The 19,637-nt window shown below is 52.8% G+C and overlaps 1 protein-coding gene across 2 annotated transcripts in view; it reads left to right on the forward strand.

Annotated features, from left to right (window-relative positions):
* The window catches only part of KLHL29 (kelch like family member 29), a 249,194-nt gene that overhangs the window by 190,642 nt on the left and 38,915 nt on the right, over positions 1-19,637 (forward strand). For both annotated transcript variants that reach the window (XM_081156708.1, XM_081156707.1), the window contains 2 exons: positions 6,451-6,592; positions 9,297-9,809. In XM_081156708.1, coding sequence (XP_081012834.1) covers positions 6,451-6,592; positions 9,297-9,809 — 655 coding nt within the window. The remainder of the gene's footprint in view (positions 1-6,450; positions 6,593-9,296; positions 9,810-19,637) is intronic.

Raw genomic sequence — 19,637 nt, forward strand, 5'->3', positions numbered from 1 at the left:
CTCAGTCCCAATACACCAGTCTGAATACCTTTACTAAAAACTGGTGGCACCCATCAGTCTGCACAGGTGGACTGGACACTGTGAAGACTCTAAGTGCCTTGCAGTAGAGGGGATGCTGAAAAGGAAGTGACACGTTCACTCTGCAGGGAGTGGCTCACCCAGCTACACTCAGTCCTGGAGCTGGCAGCTGCTATGTTGTGATCCACCAGGGCCTGGAGGTATCTGAGCATATTCACTTCCACTGGAGCTGTGTAGGCACCTGCTCTTGCTGTTCTCAGAGGAGAACTGAGAACCCTCCAGAGTAAGAAGAAAAAGGGAATGACAGCATTCACCTCTGATGCTGGGCCCAGGACAGCAGGGCCGCCACCATCTGCATGCTCCCAAATCCATGTGCCTCTGCCACCAACCTCTGCAGAGGGTGGACTCAGAGCTGTGCTCATTTCCTCCTGTTGCCCAACTTCCAGACTGAACTCTCAACAAGTGTGTTTGAGCAGCAGGCACATGCCTGTGTTCTAGCTGCAAGGGAAGCTGGCAGACATATCTTCTGGCTTCCACCTCAAATCAGAAAAGATGCCAGAGGTCCTCTGCAGGGCTCAGGCCACACCAGCAGTCCTTTGTCTGAAGGGTCCCTCAGAATCCGGAGCCAGGGAGTTATGGGGGTATCACACAAAAAGCTTGTCTTTCCCATAGGTAGAAATTATAGGGAGTCATGAAACAAAAACAAGGCTGCAGATCAAGCTCAGAGTGCGGTCCGCCCCAGGTCACCCATGGCTTCTCAGTTGCCCTCCCTGTGGCTTCTTTTTCACCCAAGGCCATTTTCCACCCCCCATCTAGCTGCGTGTGCCTGGGGAGAGGCTGCACTAACTAGTGTTAGCATTTATGTAATTACTGTCCCTACTATAGTTACACTGCCCCCAATCCTCTGTGGAACACAAAAGGATGCATATAAAACTATAGTGTTCATATGTCAAGAGCAACACACAAAAGACTTTTGATCTTTTGCTATTTTGCAATATGCACAGTAGACTGTGTATCCTTCTGTTTTTAGTGGCTTTAAACAACATTTTATAATATCTCACAAATTTGCGCACAGACACTCTGAGAGGGCTTGGCTGGACCCTCTGAGCTCCCATGGTGTTGACTAGAGTCACTCAGTGGTATTCATCTGATTGCCAGTCTGGTCTGGAGGGTCTGAGAGACCAAGGCAGAAGCTGTGATTCTTCAAAGGTTTGGCCCAGATCTGGCGTAGAATAGTATCGTGGTTCTGTTCCCTGTGGTCGCACTCCCAGCCTGTGTCATCTTCATGGGTCCTTGGCTCAGGTGTATCCCATCCCGTGGGTTTAAATTCCTCAAGGGCAAGAATCGAGCCTTGGCCACCACTGTGCCCAGTGCCCAGCAGTGCTTCTGGCCCAGCGTGAGCACAGAAGCATCGTCTGACCTCTTACACCCAGGTGAGGTCTGGGGGATTCTGGGCTCCCTGGAGGGGAGGGGCTTGTTACTGTGAAGGGTGGGGCTGGCTGTGCTCATTGACATTCGGCAGAAGGTAGGCCCTGCCAGCCCTGTCAGCACCACACAAGTGACAGCAGTGTCAAGGCTTGCAGGTTCCAGTCTGTGGAGGCAGGTTCATTGGCAGGAAAGGGACAGGGGTGCTGGCATTGTCATTCCCCCCAGAGGAGGTCCACACAAGCCTAGCTCTGTCATATGTATGTAGGCTGCAAACACACTAGTTGTGCTGTGAGGTCCTTCGGGGGTGACTTCAGCCCGAATCCACCAGCCTCATTGGATCCTGCCTAGTTTTTGTGGCCCATCCCTTCTGGAAGCTCTGCTGACTTCCAGTCTCCATTGATTCACAGTCTTCTGATCTTGGCAAACAGTGGCCAAGGCTGAGTTCCGGTCTCTCCAGGTGCTGCCCCGGCCCTACAGATACCAGCAGCAATCTCAGCAACCCTTCTTCCACAATACTCAGGCACACGAGCAGGGGGCACCAGGCCTCCGAGCAGCCTCCAGCAGCCTCCAGGGCAGTGGTGTCGGGGGTCCCAGCACAGGAGGCCCGCACAGTGTAGAAACCTCACCTCCCCAGTGAGGGGCACTCTGCACCACGTTGCCCAAACACACTGGGCTATTTCACTCCTCCGCTCTGTTACTCACATTATTTACTCTCCCTAAATGCACTCACACATTTGTTGAACCTACAGGGATGCATGTTCCTACTGTTGGCAAACACTCTAGCCCGGAGACCCTACCTTCATTCATTCATTCCCTGGCCACCTACACCAGGCCAGGCACCAGCTGGGCCGGGCACCGTGCTGGGTCCCTGCCCTCATGGAGCTGGCTCACCAGTACAGGGTCAGTACAGCCCTGAGAGGCAGTGTGCCAAGTCTGCGATCGCCATGTGCACAGAACACGGGGGTGAGAAGAAGCGAGACGTGTGTGAGCCCCTGGGGAGACTCATCCTGTTATTGTTCAAACCCCTGACCACCCGGATGCTGCTGGCCTATATGGCACCTTTGTGTGAAGTAGAAAAAGGGACTCCCTCTGGGTGGGAGAGTTAGAAAAAACAGCCCCTCTGACTGTCACAGCTTTATGGGTACACAGCCTGCTGAGCAAATGGTCTCTGTGGGAGGAAAAGTGCCTCTGTGTCCCCAGCAGTGTCAGCCCCTCACCCCCCTGCCAGGCATCTTTGCAACGTGCACTATCTGTGCCCTGCACACCTTCTACTACATGGAGCAGGCCCTGGGTGCAGCTGTGTGGGCGATGTTGGGGGGGAGCACAGCCCAGGCGCCCGGGAGGCTTGTTGCAGGAGGAGGTTCCCCACCCTCCAGCCCCACCAGCGGGCGCTGCGGCCCACGGCGCCCCCTCGCAGAGTTTCATCCATTAGGGACCAGGGTCTTTAGTGTTCTTCGGTTGCTGAAAGAAGCAGGATGCTGTCAGCTACCATAAAAATGTGACCTTTGAAAATTTACAAGAGCTCGGGTTTAAAAGCTGCCGCGTTAATGATGCATCCCATTAGCATCTCATTAAAGGGAAGCGGAGAGAATCCTGCTCATGCAGGCTGATGGGCAGAAAGGGCCACTTCGTGGGGCCCAGGCAGGAGGAGGGCTCTACTCGTCTGCCTTTCTGCCAAGTGCCATCATGTCACAGGAGCAGAAGCATGGCCAGGAACTCGGGGAAAAGGCCAAATGTCTGGGTGGCTTCACGGATGTCTGGGACGATGGCAGTGGCAGGGGGCAAGGGGAGGCTCTCCCAGCCCCGCCTTCCTCCCCCTGCCCGAGCTGTTGTCCTGGTTGGTTTCTGTGGCATTCTCCTGTGCAGGGCAGCCCCCGGTGTGAAGCGAACCTCCAGGAGTCTGGCACTTGGGCTGGGGTGGCTGGGAGAGCCTTTGGTGGACCTCTGAACCCTGGATCGTGGGGGACAGGCTTAGCAGGAGCTGGGTTCAGAGCTGGAGCCACGGACCCGCACGTGGTCCCCCAGATGCCTTCAGAACCCAGGACCACAAGTTGACTTTGGACCTGGGGCCTTTTACAGGAGGAGGGGCTCTGGTCAGGCGGAGCTCACGCATCACCGGATGCTCCTCTCCCACCTGGGCGCCCAGGCGCCTCCAAGAAGCACGACCCATTTCTGTGTTTTTTCTGGAGGGAGTAGAGAATGGAATGTTCATGTCATTATTTTAATAAAATAAGTAAAAACTCCTGAGGTGCAAGTTGCCCGTAGCTTCAGAAGCTGCTGGTGCCGGGTAGAATACGAGTGGCCTTATTTATCTTTCCTACAGAAAAAAAAATCCTGTTTTTCTTACAGCAGAACAAATTTCTTATACACAAGAACTTGCTTGTAATACTCATGAAAGACACAGCCAGACAGCAAATCTGCTGTAGCCACACCCGGTCGTCCCCAGCGCCCCAGGGCCCCCTGCACCCCAGCTCCCTTCAGGAGTCTGAGTCCTTCACTGTTTGCCGAGTGCTTAGGTAGCCGAGTGCTTTGCACTCTGCTGAGGATCAATGTCCCCAGTGCCTTGGGCCAGGTTGGGCACAGAACAGGGGCCCAGTGCTTGTTTAATGAACAAATCAACTATCCAACAAAGGTGCAAGTGACTGAGCTGACAGGAGTGTTTTGAAACCAATGTTGGGACAAAAACTGGAACTCCTGAAGTTGTAGAGTTCAGAATCTGGTTGCCCGCCCTTGAGGGGGACCCCAGCCGCCTCTGCTGGCTGCAGTGCCTGCTGTAAGGGCCAGGCCCAGGCCTCCAAGTTTCCAGAACCCTCCCCTTCCCTGTCTAGGTACCAGGCAGGGCCCTGGACGCTGACTCAGCAGGGGAGAAATGAGACTATAGAAGTTCCCTGAGAACCAAACCTGCCCCTGGCCTGGGAGACCCACAGAAATCCAGGGTAGCAGAAAGGGGCTGCAGCGCCCCCTACTGGCAGGAGGGGTTTCTGTCTTACCAGTGAAAGAGGGGTCTGGGGAGGAGGCTGGGGTGTCGGCCTTCCAACTTCACCCCAGATAGGGCCCTGGATGGGGCATCGTACAGGCTCTCCCCACCCCCACAATGCCTCTGATTATGGGGAAGCAACCTGTGCACCTCTAAACCCACCAGCACCCCGAGAACCTGGAATGCAGAGGGGCTGCAGGCTGGGACCGTGGGAGGCTGTCTGTTAGAGAGCACTGTAGAAGCCGCACTATTTCCATGAGTCCCGGGAGACTGTTGGTGAGTGTGGCTAAGTCCCCACCCCTCTTGCCCACCCCAAGCTCCCATCTGTCCCACAGACAGAAATGGGGCAGGAGCCTCTGATAAGGAAGCTTGTCTGTTGAATTGCTCTTTCCTCAGGAGATTCACTCTTTCCCTTTGTTTCCCACTCTGTTCACAAAAGCCAAGCCTCTGAAATGCAGGCCAGAGATAAAGTGCAGCCTAATGCAATTAGCTCAGTGCAGCCTTCAGCCCTAATGGGATGCAGCTCCGCTCGCTCCTCCCAGCAGGCCAGGTGCAGGCGCTGCTTGTCCTCTGCATTAAGCATCAAAGCCCCAGTAAAAGCTGTCCGCCCTGCCACAGGTACACCCCTTACCCCTACTGCCAGAGAGGCCCCGTAGGGGGCGCTGCCCCCCACAGCTGAGCCACTGGGTCAGCTTCCATCAGAAGTCACCAAGACCATGGCCTCCCCCAAGAAAGGCCCACAGCTACCCCTCGGGGCTCCTTTGGCCTTTTGCGACTGTCTCTAAAGGGCAGCTGTCTCTGCCCCCATCCCACTTCACCCTTCACCCCAAGACCTTCTGGACTCCGGCTGAACTGCTGGGAGCCAAGGTCACTCCGGAAACCACCTCTGCTGAGACCCACGCCCCCTCACACCTCAGTTACCCCAGGCCCGGGCTCTCCAACATGCTTTCTGGATTTTTGATTTTTTATTTTTTTGCTTATTATATAGGGTGGGACAAAAGTAGGTTTACAATTGTGACTCAAAACAGCTTATTCTTGTATTATCATTTCTTAATTATTGACTGTAAACCTACTTTTGCCCCACCCTGTAATTATAATGGTAATGATGGTAATGGTCATAGTGGGAAATGTGGCAAATACAGAAAAGTGTGGACGAGAGAACACGTTACCCATAATCCTCTCACCCAGGGCGGCATCTCTAACATTTTCGCTTTCCCTCCTGCACATATTGTCCACATGGTGAGATTATATTTGTGTCACTCTGTGTCCTGCTTTTCTCATTTAACATTACAGAGTAAGCATTTTGCCGTCTCAGGAAGGACTCTTAGTAAACATGATTTTTAATGATTATGTAATATTACACCATCAGGCTGTAACTCAGGGAGACCAGTGCTGGCCTCATGATTGCTTTCACCTGAGGATCATTTTCTCTTTAATTATCTGAGCTAGAGCGTGAGATCCTGGAGCCAGCAGCCTGCCTCTTTCCTGGTGACAGGATGGGAGTTTTCTTCCCACTAACCTGGGTCCCACCCTACCTGTCTCCGAAGTGGGACTTCCAGGGGCTCCAAGGCTGGAGTGGGGGCAGGATGGGGCCTGATAGTTGAGCGGATGTCTACATGTCAAAGGGCCAGGCATGCGGTGGCACTGAGCGTGGACTGAGTACAGAGTCAGTGCTCAGTGCATACCCATGGATGCTGTTGTAATTTATTAAGGGGGGGCCTTCACATCTCAGGGCAGAATGCTCCTTCCTCTGTGATAGCTCAGTGCAGTGGCCACAGAGCGTGGCCCAGGAGGTACTGGGTTGGGTGCTCCTGGAGGTGGGAGTTTAGCAGAGGTCACAGCTGCTACTACTGTGCCAAAATGCTCTGTCATTCCCCTGGGGAACTGGATGTGGCCCAGGGCTCTGCCTCTGGCCCTGTGGCCTAGGCAGCAAGAGGACTGCTGGGGGCAGGGGAGAGGGGGGAGGTGGATCCCAGGGCAGGACCCTTGCCAGGCTGTGCTCACCCCCCTGCTCTGCTTCTTCCCAGGCACCTGGCATCTCCAAAGCAGACAGTCAGTCCCAGGGACTCACGACCAGCATCCGGTGGGGGCAGACGCCCATTAATCAGTCCACGCCCTGGGACACTGATGAGCCACCCTCCAAACAGATGAGGGAGAGCGACAATCCAGGTGTGTACTTCCTGCATGGATGGAGGCACCTATGCCCAGGGCTGGGTGCCCCAGTGCTTCAGCAGGTCCTGACCCACGGGCCTGCAGCAACCTGGACCTCAGGCTGGGTTGAGTGGGGCGGGGACACTGCGTCATTTCCTGGGCAGTAGTTATATCTCTACCCTCTTTTTCTGCTACTCAAGAAAGTATTTGAGAGAAAGCAAGGGCTTAGGACTGACTTTGAATCTGCTTAGGGTCGGTTATTAGTTAGTTATTCCCAAACATCAGTACCCTGATCATAACGAATTTCTCAAGTCACCCTTCCAATGAGGTTCTGCCTGGCCATGGTTACATGGGGATGGGATACACCACCCCCCTGTACTGGGGATTCACTCACCACTTCCTACGGCACCCCAGGCCTTCTTTGAACAGCTGTGACCACAACAAAAGCCTTCTGTGTTCTCTCCCATTGGTCTCAAACCTCCCCTTAGGCTACACAGACCTGTCCACTTGGCCTTCCATACCACAGCCCTGCAGGTAGATATCTGGAGATCCCACTCCTCCCCCCTCCAAGTCTTCTGTGGCTTACACACCCAATTCTTCAGCCATACCCAGAGCCCATAGATTCCAGTCCCTCTACCTTCAAAGGAGTTGCTCCCATTGCATTGTTCAGCAGTGATCCCAACACAAAGAACCCATGTGTGGTCCTCCCAGCGCCTCCTTCTTTCAGCCCCTCTGCTTTGACCCTTGCAGCCTGACGTCACCTCTGCTCTGCTGGTAGCCACATCCCATGCTGTCTCAACAGTAATACTGACCCCAGTACTGCATGTGGCTACTCTGACCCCGTCCCTCTCCTCTCGATCTGGTGAGGCAGCTGGGCATGGATACCTTGTCAATGTCTTCTTGTGACCTGCAGGATCTCTTAGGTTCCTGCTTTTATTGCTGACCTGTGCCTAACCCTCCCAATAGTCTGTCACCTGCAGACTTAGTCATGATGTCTTCCATATCATCACCTGGACATTGATAACGGTGTGAGCAGGGCATGGTTCACACCATCAGACACCTCTCTAGGTCTCCAGCACCCTCTGGGCCATCCCGGGCTCATGAATCAATAGCCTGCTTGGCACAGCATCTCTGTATCTTCCCCACAGAGTTATCTGAGACCTCCCAGCTGTGCTCTGAAGTTCTGGGGCATGTTTTTCAGGCTCCCTGGCTCATCCTGGAGAAAACTGAGCTTAGCAGGGCACACTTTGTCCTTAGGACACCAGGCTGCCTCACGGTGATGCCACCTCCTCTTCCTCAGGCTGGCGGACAATCCCCCTAAGCAGCCCTTTCTCGAATCTTGCTGGTACCGCTTCCCTGACATTTGCCAGCTCCTAGTTTTCTCCACCCTCTGTCGTTATCAGAATCAGAACTATTTGTTGCACAGGGATGATGTGCCTTGTTCTGTGTCATCTCCATGCTCGAGGCAGCCCTGTGAAGCTGGTGCTAGTATTGTCCCATTGCAGATGAGGAAACTGACTTGGGGGAGGCTTGTGCCTAAGGTCACTCAGCTGAGGGCAGAATCAGGCCTCACGGCTGTCTGTCTGTCTCCAAGCCTGGCTGTCCACCGCCGCACCCCGTGGCTCTCACTTTGGACGCCTCCTGGGGGACAGCGCCCTCTGGTGGTTTGATAGTTGCCCTGCCATCTTGGTTCTCCCCCAGCCTCTTAATCTTATTTCTGAGAGGGGACTCCCAGCCCCAACTTCTAGCCTGTGGGGCTGGTGGTCCACTCTCCTTCCTCAGCCCCTCGCCCTCAATCTACACTGCCACTCCAGGTGCATCATGAAAGCTAAGGTGACATTCAGGTGACAGAGACCTAGATCCACACTCATTCAGTCAGAGGCAACCCAGACTGGCCTTGCCTGTCACAGTATCTTGCGGTCTCACTCACAGGCCTGCTTGAGTCATGTCAATGGCAGCTCGGTTCAGAGGGCCCTGGGCCTGCTCAGGTCTCAGGAGGTGTGTCTGACTCCCTTGTTCAGCCACAATTCCCTTCAGGGCCATAATGGACTTTTCACCTTTCCCCCAAGGCTGGCTGGCCCCCCAGCAAGGCCATAGAGAGCAGCTCCTACCGACCTTCCCATGCCGCCCACACCCCCAGCTCCGCCCTCCTGCAGCACAGGGCCCTTGCCTGGCCTCAGGCTCTGCTGCTCTTGCCTGGCCCAGCAAACACCTACCATCGCGATCCGGCTGCCACCCCACCCTCTCAGACAGTGATTCTCTAAAAGGAAGGAAAATACCAATGTGTATGGAACTTTTAACACACACTAGACACTGCTAGTTTTTTAAATACATTTTTCTCATTCAGTTCGTCCCAGGAGACCTCTGCGGTAGGTGTTGCTAGTTCCATGTAACAGGTGGAAAGAGCGAAGCTCAGAGAAGATAAGCAACTTACCCAGGCTCTTAGCTAGTAAGTGGCAGGGTCAGGATTTGAATCCAGATCTCCTTGAAGGCCTCCCATTTTTCTCTCTGCTTTGCTGCCTCTGAGCCCTGCAGCCATCTGTTCACATATTCCCACGGCCCTTCTCTTGTGCTGCTATAATCAGACTCTTACTCTGAGTTCCTGGGCACGGTGTCTTGTCCGCCTCTGTGACCCCAGCAGCCAGCCCAGGGCCTGGGGCAGTTGGTGTTTGTTGAGTGAATGTATAACCGCCAGATAACATCTCTTCCATCTCCCTTGCAGGCACAGGGCCATGGGTGACCACGGTGGCCGCCGGGAGCCAGCCTGCCCTGATCGCACACTCCTATGGAGTGGCCCAGCCTCCCACCTTCAGCCCGGCTGTGAACGTCCAGGCCCCGGTCATTGGGGTGACCCCCTCACTGCCTCCACACGTGGGGCCCCAGCTCCCGCTGATGCCAGGCCACTACTCGCTCCCACAGCCGCCCTCTCAGCCACTGAGCAGCGTGGTGGTCAACATGCCTGCCCAGGCCCTGTATGCCAGCCCACAGCCCCTGGCCGTTTCCACACTGCCTGGCGTGGGACAGGTGGCCCGCCCGGGACACACCGCGGTGGGCAACGGTCATATGGCAGGGCCCCTGCTGCCTCCACCACCACCAGCCCAGCCGTCTGCCACTCGCCCCAGCGGTGCCCCTGCCACCAATGGGCCCCCCACGACCGATTCAGCCCACGGGCTGCAGATGCTGCGGACCATTGGTGTGGGGAAGTATGAGTTCACCGACCCTGGGCACCCCAAAGGTAAGTCCTGCTGCCACCTGCTCCCTGTGTGCCTGCGCCTGTGCCTCCCACGCGGTCACTACTACAGCCACAGGAGTGCGGCTCCCGGTGGCCCGTCCCCTCCACCAGCAGTCTGCTGGCCTCCACCACCCCGGAGGCTGCAGTAGGGCCTCCCCCAGCCTCAGACAGGAGAAGCAGGGAGGAGGGAGACGGGACAGGAAGGCAGGGCAATGTGAGTGGACAAGAAGAGGAGGGGAGGGGAGAGTCTGCAAAGTCCCAGGTCCTTTTTCCTCCAGCCCAAGCCCTGGGCCATTCTCACCTCTGACACCAAGGGCAGAACAAGCAGGAATCACCTGTTCCCCTTAGGGCTCCATGAAACAGTCCCTTCAGGCCTTCTCCAGAGGACAGCGGGAATATGAACTGTCCGTGTGTCCCTCTCCAAAAAAGCACCCTCGGCCGTGCCATCGGATGAGAGCGCCTCCCGGGGAATTTGCCGAGGCCCTGGAGACACTCCCAGACCACCCTGAGCCAGCTGAATTTTTTTCATTTCAAGGACCCAAAGGTGTCTCAGTGAGGTTCTGAAAAGAGCACTTCCAGGCCTCACCTTCAGTTAACCCCCTGCCCTAGCCCCAGGGCAGTTTTCAAGGCAGATCCTAGGGAGCAGAGCCTGGCGGAGGGAGCATATCAGGACTGGTTCTGGTCATGAGGTTAGGGCAAAGGGCCTCAGCAACAGGCCTCCCTCTGCCATCTGTCGGAGGGATCTGTCCAGCAAGATGCAGAAGGGGGTGGGAGGACCAAGGAGGCGGGAGGTCCGGTGGGCACGAAGACCGGAGGCCACAGACATGAGGCTGTTGGGTCCTTAGAGCTCCAGACAGCTGGGTCCTGCTCCTGCCAAGTGCAGAACGGAGGCAGCCAAGCCTTGTTTGAAAGGGAAGGGGAGGGTAGGTGGACCTACAAAGTGTGGGTCTCTGGGCACGATTCTCAGCCTCCCTATTTACAGCCCCTTGAGATTGCATCCCGGGGCCTTGCCTCTAAGCGGAGCACTGACTCCCACTAGCCGTTCTCTGTCCCCTCGGTTCTCATGAATCCTCATCTTCATGGTTTCTGGTGATTTCCAGGCCTTGTCAAGCATCCCAACAGCAAAGCTGTGCCTAGATCTTCACTGGGTTTCATTCCCAATCTCATGGCGCCCTGACTGCCTTTGTTTTGGAAATCAGCACTAGTTTTAAATGAGAAAATTATAGAAAATTACATCTAAATTCTGGTAAAATTCTGCTTTGTTTAAGATTTTTTTTTAATTGACTAAATTAATTTTTTGTTTGAATTGTTTTGGTTAAGCTCACTCTCCCTTTATAAAAACACAAACTTACTCCCAGTTTATATGTTGCCAACTCTGACACAATGGACACTGGGCGTCCCAGCTGCTCCCAAGGCTTTGCCAAAGCCTGAGGCTCTGGGTGGGTTCCCTTCTCCCCACCAAGGGGAGGATCACCCCCTACCCTGATGGCATCCTGGGGCTGGTGAAAGGTCTTGCTGACTTGCCATGTTTCAGACATACATCTAGGAAAAAGATTTGTTCTGTGCAAAAAAGTAACTGGCCCCGGTTGGACTGGAGCCCCTCATTTGGGGTTTAGCAGGGAATTGGGATCCGCCTCCCAAAGCTGCCAGGCACCCAACCGGCATGTGTCATCGTCATCAGGCACCTGAGTCCACAAGATCAGGAAGATGCAGTGGGACAGGCCCCTGCTGGTGGCCCCTGGGCACACTGGGCCAGCGGGTCATTGCAGAGTGGCACCTATAACGTCTTTGTGGGGCCAGAGGACATGGACCACCCTCTACAATGGGCACAAGCCCCTGGACAGGAGGAGAGACAAAAGAAGGACCTTGATGGGCTTCCCTCTGCCAGCCCCAAAGGGTAGATTCAGTGCTTGGTAAAGCCAGGGATAGGGTGTGCCTAGAAAGTGTTCACAGCGCCCCCTTCTGGTGAGCCAGTGAGATTTCCCCCACAGCTCCAGCCAGTGACAACCCTCATGCAGACTCCCATAGTTTGCCAGAGAGCTGGCTGTTTCCCCAGAAATTACATTTAACTCACTTCTCTATTTACAGCCCTCGTCAGCTGATTTATCTCCTTATATACGGGGTGAAGAGAGACAATGAAACACATATACACAAAGGCCTCCAAACTCAAGCCTGTTGAGTTTGTTGGGGTTTTTTTTAAAAGTAATTTCTCCTTTCATTTCTAATCCTAAAAGCCTTTATTGCTAAAGCTATAATTTGTCTGTCAGATCTAATGTCAAACAACTGCATATTTTTTAAAATAAGAAACCTGAATTTTGAAACCAAATCTTTGGAACTCGCCATGTGAGAATCATATCCCTGACAAGACTGTGTGGGTTTGGATTTGGGTCACTTTTAATTTCGCCCCTCGGGATTTTACATCTCCAGAGCCCAATTGATTTCACACTCCTAAATGACAGACAGCCGGCTCCAAGTGGGAACCAGGAGGCCCTGCGTGATGGCATCAACACTAGTCTGAGCTCCACTTTAAAAAAGAACTTTCCTTCTCTCCTGTTCACTGTTTGAAACCTTGCCCAGCATTATAATAAGATCCACCATAGCTCGCCTTGAGATCTAGCTCATTAAAGTCCCGAGATTTTTCCCTACTATTGTTTGACGTGACAACCTGGCCTCTCACGGGGTTGAGTAATTATGGAGAAATCCCATCCATGAAGAGCAGGTCTTGCCAACCAGAGGGATGGGCCACTGGTATTTTTAGACTTCATTAGTGCCCTGATTTAAAATTTCACATTTTGTTTCTTGTAATTATCTTCCAATCGACTGAGCTAAAATTTCAGTTGGGGCTATTTATGTTAGCCTGCCTTCCCAAAAAGGGTGTTGGGACTTTAATTTAAAACTTAACCAGTTGAAAAATAAAGGTGGTTTTTGATTTGTAATAGGTCAGGCTACTGTCTCTCATCTGTGACTAGAGAAGGCAGCTTGCATGCAGTTCACTTTAATGAGTGTTATTTAAATGCATTGAGCACATATAGATTTTCTTAAGAAATTTACAGGATAAATCTTTCTTTCTCTAAGAACCATTTGAGGGTGGGAGCAATCTGTGGGGTTTCTTTCTTTTTTTTAAGGTTATATATTGAAAGCTAATTAAAATAGATTTCATGTGTGCAAAGTGATAAGGGAGGAAAAAAGAATTAGTTCCATTTGTATCCTGTTATAAAATATCTGAGCCATTCATCTTGTTGTTGGATTGGAACCCCTGAGCTCATCCATGAGTGAGGTGGTGGCCAACCTCAGGCCTTGAAACCTTCAAGTCTAATGTCACTGCACTGGCGCCACGTGAGCCCAGCTGGTTGTGTCACAGCAGAGATACAAGCTATGGATGTCATTCTTTCTATCCCCTTTCTTTTGAAAAGGATTACTGGTAGCTAATAGGGTAGCCAGAGACCTTGTAAGGCCCCACACCCTGGGCCTAGTAGTGATGCAGAAACACTGCTGCATTTTCACCTGCATGTCCGAGGAGAGAGAAGCCAGGCTGCTCCTGCTCCCAATTGCTTCTGGACCAAAAAGCAAAGTCCAAGCTGACGTGAAGTGAGGAGGCTTATCTGTTCTGACTTTAGATTTTGTAGGCCCAGAGTGAGTGGCCAAGAGGATTCCCAGGGTCGGGAAACATGCAGTGTGTGCAGCCCCTTCCTGTGGTTCCACAGCTCGCTTCCCGTCCTTGCCCCTGGACCTCCGCCCCACGGAGCTCTGTCTGTCCTCATGCGGCCTTCTGCTTGGCAAAGGCAAGGTCTGCTAAAGATACTTGGAGGCATAGTGAACAGCTGTGTGGCTGGAGCAAGTCTCCTAACTTCTCTGAGCTCTCTTTTTCTCGTCTAGCCTCATGCAGCGTAGAGGAGAATTTAATAAGACCAACTAGACTGCGAGCTCTGGGGGTGGGGCCCACAAGTGCTCTGTCCGGTCCCTGTGCCACCCCCGGTTCCCCAGCCAGTGCCTGGCTCTGCGGGATGCTCAGGAAGCATGAGATGGTTGAAGGCACAAAGCGCTGGGCTGGAATGACCCGCCTCCATTCTGTGGCTTCTCTCCAGCTGCCTCCCTGTGTGTGCTGGAAGCAGGTTGGTACCCAAGGCCCTGAGCATATAGGAAAGTGCCTGTGTGGGACTTTGTTCTTCAGCCCCCGCCCCCCCCCCCCCCGCCTTCCCCACACTCCTGGGAACAGAAGTCCATGTACTCCTGTACCCCAGAACCTCCACCAAAATACTGGGGCCAGAGCATATGGGATCTGCAACTGTCTCAGTTTCTTCATCCAGAAAAGGGAGATATAATAGAACCTGCTTCTTCCAGCTGTTGTGGTGAGTAGGCGAGCTATTTTACCTAAAGCCCAGGAATGGTGCCTGGCACATAGTAATCACTGTAAAAGTGGCTGCTGTTATTAGTCTCACTACCGGTACCAGGGCCATCTTTCTGAGTCCATGGTCTCCTAGGGGCCCAAATGGGACAAAGCCAAGACCCGTTTGCCTTCCAGAGTCTCAGGATGTTGCGTTAACAGCATTAACATCGTGATGCTCACAGCACCTAGCTCCCAGGGGTCCACTCTGAACAGGAGAAACGCGCCTTTCTCCTCCCACAAACATTTGACCTCCACCGTCGCCATAACAGCCAAAAGGAACCAGACCTGTTGCTCAGATCTTCCCCCTAATTCCAGAAACCGTTTGTCTTGGGAGGACTCCTCCTAACTACCCTCGGGGGCTCTCAGCATCCTGTGACATTCAACTTGATATCAGGGTGCCAAGGACACTGCAGAGGTCACATCAATAGATGGGACAGACCAACCAAAGCAGGTTGGTCAGAAGGATGCGGCTGGCGGCTGGCGGCCGGGAAGGGGGCCCGAGGCCCAGGTTCTGCACCAAATTGCTTGGGTAGAATTCAGATTCCACTACCCGCTAACCCAGTGAACTTGTGCTAGAAAGCTGGTGTCTCTAAGCCTCAGTTTCCTTATCTGTAACAACAGTGCCATCCCCATAGACATGCATGAGGATTTCATGTGTGTAAAGTCTTAACACAGTGCCTGGCACATGGTAAGCTCACCGTGATCTTAGCTGTTGGTATTACTGCCGCTATAGTCATTTCTAACGAATCCCAGGGAAGGAATATTGTTTTTAAAGCAAGGTTTTCCAAAATAGTCTCCCAGGTCTGATCGGCATGACCCTCAGCACAGATCTGAAGCCAAACCCGCAGTCCCACCGCTACCCTTCAGAGCGCCTACCCCCAACACACAGCCTCCCCAGGAAACACGCGTGTCAGAGCCCCTGGGACCTGAAGTCCGCCTGCGCATGTCCTTCCTCCCCGCTCCCCGACAGTGACTGCCCAGCCCCCTTCACAGAGCTCTGTCCTCCAGAGGGTTGTCAATCATTAACTGGAGGGTTGTCTGGACTTAACGGTTTTGTTAACAGATCATTCGACACTGAGTGAACCAGGCAAGCAGAGAGATGCAGCAAAGGCAGGCTCATCACCCAGAGACCGAGTCCTCCTCGGAGCAGGAGGTGACCTGCCGGGTCACCAGCCTGGGCACAGCCCTCTCAGGGCCACACTGCTCAGCGGAACAGAGACAGCATGAGGGAGGACCCTGGGCCTTCTCCTCTCTGAGCTGAGTACACTCAGCTGAGAACAGCATACGGGCTTGCAGCCCCAAGGCTCTGCTGAGCATCTCTGAGGTCAGAAATCCTGCTCTGGCCCTAACTGTCCCTCAGGAGTGGTGGCCATGCAGACACCAGCAGGGGTTACCACTAGGTTCTAGATCACAGACGCTCAGAGGCCCCCGAGGGGCTTTGGGTCCTGTCACCTCCCTCCTTGCTGCATTCATTGAGCAACTAATGTGTGTAGTATTAGACGCTTACTGTGTGCAGATCCCACACTTGGCAGTGTGCCGGCTTTGTCCCCAGACAGGTCTCAGCTCCTGTTGGATGTAGGCACTACAGTGATGCCTACAGTGTTCCAGACACTGGACCAGGCACTGGGAGGGACAGAGGTCTCTCTGGAGGAGCCTGCACTCCCCTTGGGGAGTCCAAGGGATACCAGCAAGAAGAGCTACCGGGGCCAGAGAAAAGAGGTCAGTGTGGACTGGGCCTTTAAAAGCAGTCAGAATGATGAAGGGGAGGCGAGCAGAAGGCAGATAGTTCTACAAATGCCCAATCTGAAGGAAGAATGCTTGGAATAAGTGCCAGGGACACAGAATAATGATTTCTCAATAGATTCATCTATCATAGACTTGCGCACACACGCTTCTACTCAGATGGCTCGCAGGGCCTGTCCTGATTTGAGGCACGTTCAGCTAGTGATTTACACGTACGGGCCCGAGAGTTCCATTCTCTGAATCCTTGGCACACAGAATCCATTCCCCGACTTCCCTCCCGCTAGCCCGCTGCCTTCTTTGCCTCCCCAGCCAGGGGTGGCCGTTAGGGATCCATGCTCTCAGGCAAGGGCCCATTTTATCCGTCCCCAGGGCCATTGTGGTCCTGCAAGGTGAAGACCCCTTTGGTGTTCAGGGGCTTTGATCTAGTTAAGAATCATGAGGTGGGGCGGGGAGGGGGCGCTGACCCCTGCCTGGGAGATTGGTGCATGCCCAGGGGTCAGAAGCTCTGTAAGCCTTCCTCCCCGTTTCACAGAGGGTAGTGGCAGTTCTCCCGACGCCTGGTCCCTGTTCAAACATCCAGCGTGTGCTTCGGCTGGGAAAGCTGTGCCCTGTCTGGCTGACCTCTAGGGCTTTCCCATTTTTGAGTCTGGGAATGAGTTTTTTGAGGTTTTTAAGATTTTTTATAGTTGGCATACAATGCAATATTCATTTCAGGTATACAACATAGTGATCTGACATTTATAGACCTTACAGGGTGATTCCTATACTAAGTCTGCCACCGTGCAAAGTTATTACGATATTATTGACTGTGTTTCCTATGCCGCACTCTCCATCTCTGTGGCTTATTTATTTTATACCTGGAAGTTTGTTCCTCTTGTTTCCCTTCACTTTTTTTCACCCAGCCCCCTCGCTCCCCTCCCCTCTGGCAACGATCAGTTTTTTCTCCGTTTCGATGAGTCTGTCTTTATTTGGGCTGGTTTGTTCATTTGCTTTGGTATTTTTCTAGATTCCACATCTAAGTGAAACCACACGGTACTTGGGGATGAGTTTCGAGAGGAGGAGAGCTGGGCAGTGTGGCGTCCCAGCTCCCTGTCCCCGGGGGAGGGGGGAGGACATGGTACCCCGAACCATGAAACAAAACTGGGGGACACATGGCACCAGGCTGGCTTCTTGGTAAGCAACTTGGTTGAAATTACATTCCATTCAGGAGTACACTCACTATTCTAGAAATACAAAAGCTGAGACTAATGCCAGCCGAGTAGGTTAGGAACACAAAACTTTGTGTAAATTGCCTGAAGAAAAAAAATGGCCAAAGGGTTGTTATCTGTTGAAATAGTTGTCATTGCCTGTTTTCTTAGTGTGATTCTCCTTTCCTTTAAAAAATACATCTTAGCCCTGTGGTGTGGCTCAGTTGGTTGAGCACCGTCCCATGTACCAAGAGGTCGCTGGTTCGATTCCTGGTCAGGTCACATGCCCAGGTTGCAGGCTTGATCCCCAGTAGGGGGGCGTGCAGGAGGCAGCCAATAGATGTTTCTCTCACATTGATGCTTCTCTCTCTCCCTTCCTCTCTCTCGAAAAAAATTCAATAAAAACATATATATATATGTATATTATTAGAAGGAAGTTGGGTTTTCAGTGCATCACCAAGAAAATGCTCTTCTTGACTTTCTACTGTCCTGGAACCATTTTGGATGACCAAGCACAGTGCCGTGAACTCTCTGGTTTTGCCCACCAGCCTCTCACTGCCTTTTTCTCCCCTCTTCCAAGTGGCCTCTCAACATTGTCATTGCTCAGTGTCTCAGGCCCAGGTCTGCACACATCCCAGGCAAATCTGTATTGGTTTTTCACCATCTCCTGTGGGGCCAATGCCATGGGCTCTGTATCGGTGTGCTAGGGCTGCCATACAAAATACTACCGACTGGGGGGCTTAAATAACAGGAATGTATTTTCTCATAGTTCTGGAAGCTGCAAGTCCAAGGTCAGGGAGCCATCAGGGTTGGTTTCTCATATGGACTCTCTCCCCACCACTCCCACCCCCTTCCCAACCACTAAAGTGAATGTCAGAGTCAGATATCACCTTAAAGGTCATTTAGAAACCCCTCTTCATTTTACAGGTGAGGAAACTGAGGTTCAGAGGTGTCACCAAGGTATCACATTACCCCAAGAAACTGTCTAGAAGAACCCTCTGAGAAACCACTCCCACTCCCTAGGTGCCCTCTCATTACTTCATGCGCTGCTAAGAGTTCATCCCAGAAGGCTTCCCTGTCCCCACAGACTGAAAACCACACAGAGACATGCCCAGCATCTTACCAGTTGCACTAGGCCTGACCATGGGCCACTATCTGGCCATCTGAACAGGCAGGTTTCAGACATTCTGATGGAGGCAAAAATAGTTCCTATATTTTCAGTCTTCTCTTTATGGAGAACAGTCATTACCTTCTTAGACTAAAAGATAGTTATATGAGGCAAAGGTTTTGATGTGGACAATGACTCTAAGATTCCTAATTTAATGTCATTCATCCCAGAGAGCAGAGAAGCAGACCTGTGGCCTCCCCCAGGGTCTCCGTCTCAGGCTGTAGGTCAGAGCCTGCCCTTACAGGGGAGCTGGTGGGCCATGTGGGTTGATGCAGCCGTGTCTTCTGGAAGGGCTGGAGTGGGCATTTATATTCATTATATGTTCACTCTGTACTTATGTAATCCTTGCAGCTGCCCTGTGAGGCGGATTCATAGACAGAAAACCAAGGCTTAGGTACGATGCTTGCCCAGTAGAGCTGGGGTGAGAGTATCAAAACCGCCTGCCTCCAAAGGCCCCACCCTGTCACCCCACCACACCTCGATGCTTCCCGGTTGCCACCTGAACAGTCAATAGGCTAACTTTGGACTGATGATGGGCGAGTCCAGGACAGCTGTCTTCAGTCTCCCAGAGCCATAGGCCTGATATTTCTCAACATAAATTGGTGATTCTTGGGTTCTTTCCTCACCTCTAAAAGGTTGTGTTGTGGGTGGGTGGTTGGACTCTAATTCCCCAAATAAACCCCAAGAGGGATGTTGGGCCCTTTGAGGAAGCTGCAGACAGGGCACTGGTCACCACAGAAGCTACTGGAACTTGGGAGTCAGGCAGCCCTGGAGATTCTTTCTGCTGCTATCTCTCCCATGCCTTATGCAAAGTATTGCCAAGGCAATAAAGTTAATGGAGCCAGTCATCCTACAAAGGAGCCAATTCAGTGCAAAGATGATACATCTTTGAAGTTAATGAGGTCTATTAATTGAACTTATGCCCTTTTAAGTGAATGAAATTCTTGAAATCTACCAAACAGCAGCACATCCATTTAGAAGTAGTTATTGATGTCTCATATCTCTGTCACCGATGGGTGAGGAGCCACCAGGGCAGAGCCTTGGGAACTGGCTTCCCGCTGGCATCTAACAGCCCTCAGCTCTTTGGGAGCTCAACCGATATCCTATCTGCCAGCCATTCTTGTCCTTTGCAAAGGCCCCAAAAGTGCCCAGTACAGCCATGGGGACTGGTTAACCCTGTGATAAACGGCTCAAGGGGGAAAGTGATAAAACTGAACCATGGCCCTGGCTGGGTAGCTAGCTGGCTGGAGCATCATCCTGTACCCCAAAAGGTTGCCAGTTTGATTCCCTGTCAGGACACATAAGTTGCGGGTTTAGTCCTTGGTCAGGACGCGTATGGGAGGCAA

Source organism: Miniopterus schreibersii, assembly GCF_964146895.1.
Source record: "Miniopterus schreibersii genome assembly, chromosome: 13".
Lineage (NCBI taxonomy): Eukaryota > Metazoa > Chordata > Mammalia > Chiroptera > Miniopteridae > Miniopterus > Miniopterus schreibersii.